Here is an 11,729-nt window from a genome sequence, read left to right on the forward strand (position 1 = left end):
TGACATTTTGAAACCTGCCCCTTTTGTTCAGTTTCTGGTTTTGTCTCTCAACTTTAATGTAAAAACTCTCGTCCTGATTGGTTCAGACAGCCAACTGTCCTGGTTTGTATTTATCAAGTGTATTGGTGATATGAGGCGAGGACAACTGACTGGCTCACCTACTCACCCTGAATATTCATCTGCACACACCGGCTTGTAAGTGTGTGTGAAGCAGCGCACAGCTTCCCGTTTATCATGTTTGTACTGGAGAGGTTGCAGCGAATCAGATATCAGGACATAAGATGACCTCAGGATGATGCTGTTTACACACTGTTGTTATTGTTGTTGTCGTTGTGTTACTCTGAGTCTCTACTATAGAGGTGGACAGTTAGCATTAATCATAGAACCATTAACAAGAGGTGGAAATAAACTGGAATGATCCTTTAATATAATTTCCATTCACCAAAATCACTAAAACAGATAAGTTTTACTTTCCTGTCTGGAAGATGTTTCATAACATGATTTTAAACATCTTTCCACCCAGTTTATGTCAATTATATTTCACTGATAATATAATTAGGGCAAACTGACCTGTTACACAGCAATAAGTTCATGTGGACTGAGTGTAGTTTGTGTCATTAACCAAACACATTACTGCACTGAAGAATCAGTCTGAGCTGATTTGGGTTTGTAGGAAGTCGATCGTTCTCTCGTCTCTCCGGCAAAAACTGAAAACTGGTCAGACATCTGATAAAATGTTGCACGAGGTAATCACAGACAGAAGCTGTGGGACAGGAAGTTACAAGACAAAATAACAGAGCTACTTCCTTGTTGCTGAAACATTCAGGACCAGGTGGATCAACAGGAAATCAATCTCTCATCTCTCATGTGAAACAGACACACGTTGAACCCGTTTATGGAGCGTCCCTTTATTAAAGTCTGTCACACCCAGAATCAGAGAAGTGACCCGGAGAGTAAACATCAAGTTATCAGAACTGAGATGAATGATTCTCACAGAGGTCACAGCAGAGAGCTTCAAGCTTAACAAATCATATCAATACACATATTGTAGCAATAATCCCTTTGAAGATTTTTCAGATCAAACTCAGTTCTGCTTTTCAAGTTTCTTTTGATTATAAAAATATGTTATATTTCATTTGATTGGAAAAAACAATGTACAAAGAAAAATGATTAAAATCGAAAAAGTTTGAGATGAAAGCACGCAGTTGTTCCATCACAGAGAGAAAAAAATATATATATATTGTTAATCCAAATAAAATCCACAACGTCAAAGTCCCCTGTAGAGGTTTTAAATGAGACTAACGCTCCTCGGATGAGACGTCACTGAGATACGAGCTCTCGTCCAGAACATCAGGAGGGGCATCGTGTTGTCTTCTGACAGGCTCAACTCCTCCAAACTAAGTCCTTGTTAAAGTGGCCTTCGTCCTCGTCCTCCTTCTCCTCCTCCTCCACAGAAAGTCTCTGACAGTCTGTGGACTCACTGGGTTTTAAATGCTCCCCACCGGTGAGCTGGATTCCCTTCACCTCCTTTCTTTGTCCCTCATCAGATGTTGTGCAGCAGCAGGAGAACAGTTTTTTTTTTCTTTTTTTCATCTCCTGCTCTGAACAGTTTGATAAAGCAGATGTGCAATAAAATAAAAAAGTTGAACTGTTTTCTCATCATTTTCCAAAGTTGTGTGTAACAGCAGGTTCCCACTTTTATCAACCAAGTTGTTGCCTCCTTCATCGGCTGGTCAGCTGACTGGTTTCATCCAGTCTGATTGGTGCAGCTGCCGACACGCTCCGGTTTGCTGCTCAGGTTTGTTCAACGTGTTCAGCAGGGAACGATTTATGAAGTAACACTTTGTAGTCAAAATAATAAGCAAGTTGTTGTTCAGTAACAAGCAGTGTTAAGAGATTAAACGTGGAATTCAGTGATTGCATTAAATTCCAGTGACGCATCTTTGGAGTGATTTGTTCGCTGTGTCAGCAGGACTTTGATGGAGTGTTAGTTTCAGTGTGATTTGAACAGTTTGGGCCGAGCTGGCTCGGTCAGAAAGCGTCCGGTTGGGAGGTGAGATGTTCCAGTTAGAGGCCCCCGGTCTGGTGTAATGCAGCTGAGTGAAGCTGTGTCCATCGGTAGTGTATTTGTGTTGTCCTGACTGTACATTATTCTACATGGACAAATCTCCACATTTAGTTTAAAGCTTGTTTGCTTGGAAATATTGAATAACTATTTTTAATGATTTACTTTTAAATACATTACTAATTGCAGAGACACCTGAGATTTTTGTTTAGTTGAATCTTCTGTCCCTCCAGTGACTGACTGTAATTACACTATTTAATAACATACAAATTTTAAAAAAAATTTAAAATACATTTTTGAAAATTATATTACATATAAAGTTGTTGATGAATTTGCTGTTGATTGAAACGTTGAGTTTAAACCTGCAGTAAGTAAAACAGACCAAGGAACAACGGGAGGTTTTTACGTTTTAAGCTGATTTTTTTCTATATCACCAAATATTCGTTAGGAAAATGATGGAAAACACGGTTCAGGTTATAAATATCTGCAAATGTCAAATAATGTTAATCATTAAATTAAAAAAAAAAAAATCCCTTGTCACTTTCTGTTCACGCCAGCTGAGCAGCCAATCAGGAAATCTGAAAAAGAAATCTAAAAAAACAAAAAAACCTAAAGTGAAACTCCTCCTGTCCAGTGGAGAGTCGAGTCCGTTCGTCTCTGGTGCACCGCAGCAGAGTCGGTTGGAGGGGGGGGAGGGTGTGTGTGTGTGTGTGTGTGTGTGTGTGTGTGTGTGTGTGTGTGTGTGTGTGTGTGTGTGTGTGTGTGTGTGTGTGTGTGTGTGTGTGTGTTGTGGAAGTGGGGGTAGCTGTTAGTTGACTCTGGCTGCATCGTCAGAGATGATTGGCTGACCGCCTACAAACACACACATTCACAGGAGAGAAGTGTTTGAGTGATGCAGGTGAACACACACACACACACACACACACACACACACACACACACACACACACACACACACTGTTTAGGAGCGTGTCTGCAGGACTCACGTGGTCGGATCTTGATTGGCCAGATGAGGATGGTGCAGAGGGCCGAGGCGGCGAGCACGGCCACGCCCCCCGTCACTATGACCATAACGTAGTGGTAGAACCAGACGCAGCCCGGGCAGCACATCACAGTACTGACAGGCACAGAGAGGACCGTTGTCATGGAAACACTACATACAATGGAGTCGTGTTTGTTTTACTGTTCTAATGTTGTTGAACCTGCAGCGCTGAACTTAAAGGGCTATTCCACAATATTAAAGTGTGACTGACATTTAAAATAGAAGAGAGGTGATAGTCAAGCCTCACTTTTTAAAGATTTACATCTTCAGTAGGAATTACCGGACTTGGAGATGACAAAGTACTGAAGTTGGAAATTGCAGAGACTAAGGTGTGTTATTTGTGTCTTATTATGGGATTTGTTCACAATAAAATAAATTATAAATCCACAGCAGCCTTGTTTTCAGAGGAATGAACAGTTGAAGAGTGAAGCAGCAGAGAATGACATGTCTCCATTTTCTGGATCCTACATGTGGTAAGTCCTCACACTTCCACTCAATAACACAAACGGTGTGTGTCGGTTTCAAGCCAAAGTCAAGATACATCACCATGACATCATCAGGGTTGTTTACTCAAACTGGATAAAGGTCCTCCAGAGTCACAGCAACTGATCTTCATATGTGATACTAGTGGAAAACCCTTTTAACTGTCATAGCAATAATTAAATAACTGAACTCGTGTGTGTGTGTGTGTGTGTGTGTGTGTGTGTGTGTGTGTGTGTGTGTGTGTGTGTGTGTACTAACTGGCAGGGATGCAGGGCCTGGATGATCATCACAGCGACTCCATTAGCAAACTTATCGGTGAAGCTCATGGCTCCGTACACGAACGCTCCACTTTGCTGCAGACAGAGAGATGAAGATACTAGTTGAGACTTCACTTTCTTTCTTTCTCTCTCTCTCTCTCTCTCTCTCTCTCTCTCTCTCTCTCTCTCTCTCTCTCTCTCCCCTCCTCCAACACCCCCCCCCTCCCTCACACACACACACACACACACACACACACACACACACACATCTCACCGTCTGATTGGCGATGAGCTCGGCGGTCATGCTGAGCGAGATGACCAGGATGGTGGCCGACCCCGCCCCCAGCAGGATGGCGGCCCCGTACACCTGCTGACCCATCCTGATGTCCAGCAGCACCCAATAGGAGAAGACCATGATCAGCAGCAGGCCCACGAAATAGGTGAGCTGGACCAATCAGAAGAGAAGACAGATACAGAATGAGAGCCAGCTGGAAAGAACACGGCAGCGTGTTACTGAAAACATGAGGAACTGAAACTACACAGAACCAGTTTAAATGCAACACACAAATCACTAGAGAGCATTTCTCTCTTCCACCGTTTCCTGTTTTTATTTCTTTCACTCACTTCACTGAAACTGGTCATAACAATATTTAACAATACCAAAGTAAACGTGCTTGTATGAAAAAAAACTAAAAAGAGTCTAAAAAGGAGACACACGTTGAGACTCTAATTCAAGCTGTGAAATAAACAAATTCCATCAGAGCAAACACAGAAATCTTCTGCAACCACAGGTGCCTATGAAGCATCCCAGAACCAACACAACACTGAGCTGTGACAATAAAGAGACGATGAATCAACTCGGCCGTGGCTGGATCTGAAGGAACGTTTACAGGGATGTAAGTTAAAGTGAAAGGAACCTGAAAATCAGACTGATCTTCTGTTTCGTTTGAAAACTGTTGTTTTCTTGTGTTTCTTGTATTAAAAAAGACTCATTTCAAACAAAATAAAATACTTTCAACAAATATCTTGATATCAATATAGCAGCAATATAGTAGGGTTTACTGTTGGTACTTTCACTACATATTTACACAATGAGATGATTTGTAATAAATAACCTTCGGTAATGTGGATATAAAGGTATAAATGTGTAAAGTTACTGTAAGCAGGAAAAGCCAACAAATATTGCGATGTACGATCTCCATAATCTCAGATATCTGGTCTCGTTTCACGAGAACGATTTAAGATCAATATGTCGCTCAACAACAGTGGAAGTTCCTTCCTACTTACACATTTTCCGATGAGTTTGGTGACAGGCTTCACGATGAAGGAGGACACGAAGCCGCTCAGGTACATCACTAACGGGATCGTCGCAATGAACTTCTGTTAAAAGGTGAAAAGAGAAACAAACCATGAGAAAGAAGGTTTTTCATGAAACATATGGACTGGATGAGTGAAATGGGACGATGTGGTGTTACCTTGGGCAGCCCCAGCGTGTTGATGAGGTACATGGAGATGTAGGTCTGAGACAGGTTGACTATCAGCCGGGTGGACATGTAGAGTAAGGCCACCTGAAGACACACAGGGACACGTCAGACAGGGACAACCTTCAGACACCATTCTGTTCTACGTCAAGTCCTTCTTTACCGACCAGCAGACAGACAGACAGACAGACAGACAGACAGACAGGCAGACAGACACCCCCTTCCATTAGTTTTACTCTGCAGCTACATATATGTTTACAACTGTCAAATTCATAGAGATCAGTCCTGTTTAAAAAAAAAAAAAAAAGGCTGATCAAAAGTTTAATAGTTTTCTGCAAATATTGATATTAATAATAGAACAGTTACTCTTCAGCTTTTCAATAGAGGATTTAAATCTGCTCTTAATGTAGAAGTCACATAATCTGGATGAGAAAAACAGTTTGTGTCAGAATCATAACAATATAAAATATGTCATGTTACAGTTTCCAGAGAATTACTTTCAGATTAAAAGTCAATCAAAGGTCCATTTCTTTGATCATACAGGTATTCGTAGTATTTGCCTATAAAAAGACACAGAAAAGGGAAGTTTTGGCTTCACGAAACACAAAATGTGGCAACCGTCGGAGCTGCTGAAACAGGAAGTGCTATTTCTGTCCCTGTTGGAGGAGCTTCAGGTGAACAGCTGGTTCTGATTCTAGCAGAGTGACACTGGGTCAGACTCGCTGGAGTTCTCCTACCTGGTAGAACGACGGCTGCTGCAGCCAACATTTCCATTGCAGGAGAGATGAGGGGGTGTTGGAGCGAGGCAGCAGGGGCCTCCGCTCCCCCTCCCCCTCCTCCTCCTCCCCTCCAGCCCCCCCTCCTGCTCCGGGCCTCCTCTCAGTGGTTCCCAGGTGGAAGAGGACGGAGAAAAGAGCACCGATGCCCAGCACGGTTAGAGCCAGATTCTGTGATGGAGCACAAGGACAGCAGAGCAGATGATGACATCACGCCGGAGGAAGACCAGCTGCTTTCTCTCACTTCCCATAAACCGTGTCACTTAAAAGCTTCCAAGACCTGAAATGTGATCTCACCAATCACTGTTTTTTTTTTGTTGTTGTTGTTTTTTTTACAGTTGAGACGCCACATTGATAAAAAAAAGTTTTTTTTAAATGTATAAAGAAGATCTGGAAAAACAAAATCCAGTAGTGGCCTGTTATTGGTGCATTTCCTATTAATGTGGTTTTATGAGTCATGCTAACTTTGCACCTCGTGTGTGTGTGACTCACATGGAGTCACACACACAGTGAGGCCATTTTGCGAACTGCATCATGGGTATACATCCTGCATATTCCTCCGCACATGTCGGTTTGTTTACATGTGTCAGGTCCTGGATGGCGAGAATAAAATGACCAGATTGACCACCGCTGCGCATAAAAGAGAGATTTTGACGTAGTGGCTGATCATCATGTGAATTCACAAGTGTCATGTTGATTGTAAAAAGACCTGAGTTTTTTTCATTATTATTATTATTATTATTTGGAGAGAAAATTTCTTCAAATTCTTTTAGTAGTTTTCTTCCTTTCAACACAAAAGCTGCTGTCTAGTGACATCAAACTTCTTGCATCTCTCAAAAACCTCTAACTTTCCCAGTTCAACAGCCATTCAGGTGTTTTCTTCCTCTTCCAAGTTCCTCATGGATGCAAAATAAATGTCTAATTTCACTGGTTGGAGGGACATATGTTAGTGGCTCCTTCTATTCTAAAGTGTGACGTATCCGTGTATGAGAAGTCGTCCTCACCCTGAAGACAGGGATGTCCACCGGTCCCAGCACGTCGCTCTCTCCGTCCTGGACGTGGAACAGCAGGTACGCCAGCGCGTACACGGTGATGTTGGCGATCACTGTGAACGCGTACCTGCTCACACAGGAAAGAGAGCATGTTCACAGTACCTCCGTGTACCTCTGTGTGTACCTCTGTGTGTACCTCTGTGTACCTCCGTGTGTACCTCCGTGTGTACCTGTGTGTACCTCTGTGTGTACCTCTGTGTGTACCTCTGTGTGTACCTCTGTGTGTACCTCTGTGTACCTCCGTGTGTACCTCTGTGTGTACCTCTGTGTGTACCTCTGTGTACCTCCGTGTGTACCTCTGTGTGTACCTCTGTGTGTACCTCTGTGTACCTCCGTGTGTACCTGTGTGTAGCTGTGTGTAGCTGTGTGTACCTCCGTGTGTACCTCTGTGTACCTCTGTGTGTACCTGTGTGTACCTCCGTGTACCTCTGTGTGTACCTCTGTGTGTACCTCCGTGTGTACCTCTGTGTGTACCTCTGTGTGTACCTCTGTGTGTACCTCTGTGTACCTCCGTGTGTACCTGTGTGTAGCTGTGTGTAGCTGTGTGTACCTCCGTGTGTACCTCTGTGTACCTCCGTGTGTACCTGTGTGTACCTCCGTGTGTACCTCTGTGTACCTCCGTGTGTACCTGTGTGTAGCTGTGTGTACCTGTGTGTAGCTGTGTGTACCTGTGTGTAGCTGTGTGTACCTCCGTGTGTACCTGTGTGTACCTCCGTGTGTACCTCTGTGTACCTCCGTGTGTACCTGTGTGTAGCTGTGTGTACCTGTGTGTAGCTGTGTGTACCTCCGTGTGTACCTGTGTGTGTGCGTACCAAACGTACCTGTACGCGGTGAGCTCCACTTTAGCGTGCTCACAGGTGACGAGCTCTGGAATGAGAGACAGGTGTGAGATCTGCGTGGCGGCCCAGCCAAACTGGAAGACGATGATGAACGGGATGAAGTAGATCAAACTGGCCCACTGGGGGGTGCTGGGGTCACAGCCCAGACACCGGTTGAAGACGAAGGAAAAGGACAGCACCACGCTCAGCGTACCTGGATCACACACACACAGACACACACACAATGTATGACTTATGGTTTACTTTTTGTTATTTTTTTGTTGATTTATTTGCACATATAACGATTTAAAATTTTTAAAAAAACAGATTCTCTCTGTCTCAAACAAGTTGAGAAATGTCTCAACTTATTGTCAACTCAGCAGTCTTTCAGTTCATCACCCAAGAGTTTCCTTTTAGATCTATACTCTGATATTTAACACCACTTCTGCTTCTATCGTTTCTTCAACAACCACATCATCAAAGGGAACTTTACTGTTGTACATATTTTGTACAGGAAATCATCAACATCGTGGAAAAGTTTTTTTTTTCTTCTGCCCAGTCAGTGATATTGTACGAGAGGCCAGTAAAACTCTGACCTCTGGGCTGAGTGGGCTGGCAGGTTGAACCCTGAAGGTCTGTACACGCATGAAATGACGGCCTGATGAGTTTCAACAATCACAGCCACAGCAGAAAGGGTGAAATACTTTTCTGCGTCAAATCCTTCTTTACTGACCAGACAGACAGACAGACAGACAGACAGACAGACAGACAGACACCAGTTTTACTCTGCAGCTACATATATGTTTACAACTGTCAAATTCATACAGATCAGTCCTGTCAGACAAGTTTCAGTTCGTCCTGCTTCAATAAAAGAGAATTCAAGGCTGATCAAAAGTATCACTAGTTTTCTGCAAATATTTATATCAATAATAGAACAGTTACTCTTCAGCTTTTCAATAGAGGATTTAAATCTGCTCTCAATGTAATGTTAAAAAGACGCAGACGGCTGCAGCGAGGTTCTGGTCACATGAAGATAAAAACATGTTAAAAAAGAAGTCACCATAGTTATGACTTTCTGCTTCCTGACATCTACTGAGGATTTCATATTTGAACTATCAGTCTGTCCGATTTAACAGCATCACATGGAAATTACTTCATTGATTTAAAATTTTTTTTTGTAAAATCTTCACAAGGTAACGGTTGTTTACGCCACAAGACCGCTGCAAATGTTCTATGAATGAACTACTATGAATACTCTTTATAAGATGAAATAAGTAAATGTTATAATGATTATTTTGCAACACACATCTGAATATTGGCAGAGTTGTTGTGGCTTCTTCCTGACTGATTGTTGGGTTGCCAGATTTCAGCATTATACTGCTAATTCTGTTCAAACCTGTGTGAATATGGATCAACAGTCTTTGAGGTCATTGTGGCTCCTTTCAAAGAGAACACAGACTCATAATAAATATAGAGATGGTGCCTCCTTACCTTCAACCTGAAGGTTTATTTCAGGTGTAAGTGGGTTATAAACTCTCTGAATTTAAAGTTCACCGTCTCGTAATCATCCCTGAATCTTGTGGGGCGGTAACATGGGGCTGCAGTGTGATGATGTCTGTCTGTCTGTCTGTCCAAGTATCTCACTTACCAACTAAATGCCATGTTTTCCTCTTGCCGTAGCTTCCACAGCCGGGCGTTTGGTCCGACTCATAGCCGATGAGAGGCGTACAGATGGCGTCGGCTATCTGCCCGACCAGCAGCAACACACCTGGAGGAGATGTTCACAGGTCAGACATGCAGAGGAACTATCTGAGGGAGAACCGAGAATATCTACACTCAGATGACAATCTATAGTTTACAGAACAGCAATATAGGCATCAATAGTCTAATTAGAAAACATAAACTGTTGTAAACTGACTGGAGTTACAGAAGAGTTCAGCTGACTTCATACATCCACTAAAATTATTAGTTTGAAAAGCAACAACAACAAAAAAAAGGCAAAGAGAAGTGAGTTCAGAGAGAAAGTGCTCAACAGTTGAGTGTTTTAACAAAAAGTCCAAAAGCTCAGGACTAAAGAGTGAAAACAGAAAGCTGCAGTCGGACCGCACAGCTGTGAGAATACAGATCAGCAGCTCTACAAGATGTTTTCAGATTAGTTCAAATTTATCCTGCACAAATCTGATGGTAGAAAGTTTTCAGTTTATTCAAACCACATTGCATGAAGGGAACCAACGATGGAGGAGGGAGATGATTGGAATCATAATCTCTGAAGGCCTGGGTTCCAACTTAAAGTAACTAAAGTGGATCCTTCAGCAGGATAATGATCTAAATCACAGCAGTCACTCATAGAAACGATAACTGACCCAGGAGAAAACCGAAAGTCTCTGAAAGCCTTCATCTAAATCATACCGAGCACCGACAGGATGCCAGAAACTTATTACAACTTATTACAACAACGCTGAAGAACAGATTATAATACCTCACGATGAGGAGTTGGACAAAATAAAGGAAAAATACCAGTTACTGTGATGAAGACACGATGAGGGGCTAATTACTAAAACAAACAGACAGACAGACAGCATCACAGACAGACAGACCAACACAGACAGACAGACAGCATCACAGACAGACGGACAGATTCACAGACAGACAGACAGCATCACAGACAGACAGACAGCATCACAGACAGACCAACACAGACAGACAGACAGACAGACAGACCATCACAGACAGACAGGAGGACAGACCGACCTGCATTAGTGTTCTGGAAGCCCAGCACTGAGTGGTAGAAAACCAGCAGGTATGTGAACCACATGGAGGCGCACAGGTCATTGAGGAAATGTCCCACCGCATAGCTGAGCCTCCGGAGGGCTGGCAGGGACCTCACTGGATCCGACATGCTGGCGCGTGGAGGACCACAGAACAAAAATCTCAGCACGCGCAATGGTCAAATTGGTTGAGCGGGTAATACAGCTTGAATTAATGTCCTTAAGTTTGACGAACTTTTTAGGACTGAGAGAAGTTTGGTCAAAGCTGAGTGGCACAGACCCGTTTTCGGTTCCCTTTTTTTCCACGTTACTTCTTTACATAAACGTAACTTTTTTGTTCAATCAATAAGTTATATGTTGCTGCAGCCGGAGGTAGAACAAAAAGATGGTCCCTTTCAATGTCCTCTTCAAATCAGCTGACACTGCAGAGGTTTTGAAAGCCGGGAGGAGCAGCCGAGAAATAAAAACCGAAACAGATCCACACCAGGGAACGACCCGGTTCACCACCGCATCTCTGCCCTCACATCACATTTAAAGCTTATAAAATCATTAAACGGTACGAACCTTGCTCAAAATAAACCTAATACCCATTATTGACCTCCAAATTAGAGGACCCCCTTTAAACATTTCGCAATTCCTGCGCTACAGAAGCAGGGAGCAGCTGAATAATTAGCTTTTAGCGAGCCGGCGAAAAACGTAAAGCGTATCTGGTGATAAAATGACGAACAGATGTAAACAACGCCGCATATCCGCAACGATGACGCAACGATCACCGATGAGAGGAAATAACCAATAGAAGAGTCGCCTCGATCCTTTCAGCCAATAGAGGTCGCCTCGCGGGTTCAACGTCCTCACGTGACGCCGCCTAAACAGCCAAAGATCGTGTATGCAACAAACAACGAAGCGGAATGTGAGCGAAATGCCAACCTCACTTCCTCCGTTGCGTAAAAAAAGCATGTGATGTCACAGATCAGGACTTTTCAGATC

The 11,729-nt window shown here is 43.1% G+C and overlaps 1 protein-coding gene across 1 annotated transcript; it reads right to left on the reverse strand.

The window, feature by feature from the left end:
* Nucleotides 1-892: 892 nt before the first annotated feature.
* Nucleotides 893-11,523, reverse strand: LOC138212773 (major facilitator superfamily domain-containing protein 12-like). The gene is made up of 11 exons (XM_069173330.1): nucleotides 10,726-11,523; nucleotides 9,623-9,742; nucleotides 7,978-8,188; nucleotides 7,109-7,223; nucleotides 6,066-6,275; nucleotides 5,323-5,415; nucleotides 5,135-5,227; nucleotides 4,122-4,292; nucleotides 3,849-3,943; nucleotides 3,052-3,182; nucleotides 893-2,917 (listed from the first exon to the last, which is right to left on the reverse strand). The coding sequence occupies exons 1-11, from the start codon at nucleotides 10,871-10,873 to the stop codon at nucleotides 2,874-2,876; spliced, it is 1,431 nt and encodes a 476-aa protein (XP_069029431.1). The 5' UTR covers nucleotides 10,874-11,523; the 3' UTR covers nucleotides 893-2,873.
* Nucleotides 11,524-11,729: the final 206 nt, after the last annotated feature.

This window comes from Embiotoca jacksoni, unplaced genomic scaffold (assembly GCF_022577435.1).
Source record: "Embiotoca jacksoni isolate LCO1_2020_lvr unplaced genomic scaffold, fEmbJac1.0.p SCAF_59, whole genome shotgun sequence".
Classification (NCBI taxonomy): Eukaryota; Metazoa; Chordata; class Actinopteri; family Embiotocidae; genus Embiotoca; species Embiotoca jacksoni.

Bases quoted from the DNA above. Each gene is read 5' to 3' on its own strand.
- LOC138212773 (XM_069173330.1), bottom strand. From the start codon at position 10,873: ATGTCGGATCCAGTGAGGTCCCTGCCAGCCCTCCGGAGGCTCAGCTAT. The intron at 9,743-10,725 runs GTCGGTCTGTCC...CATCTCCTCCAG, and splicing joins CTTCCAGAACACTAATGCAG to GTGTGTTGCTGCTGGTCGGG. The intron at 8,189-9,622 runs GTAAGTGAGATA...TGTGTGATCCAG, and splicing joins GAAAACATGGCATTTAGTTG to GTACGCTGAGCGTGGTGCTG.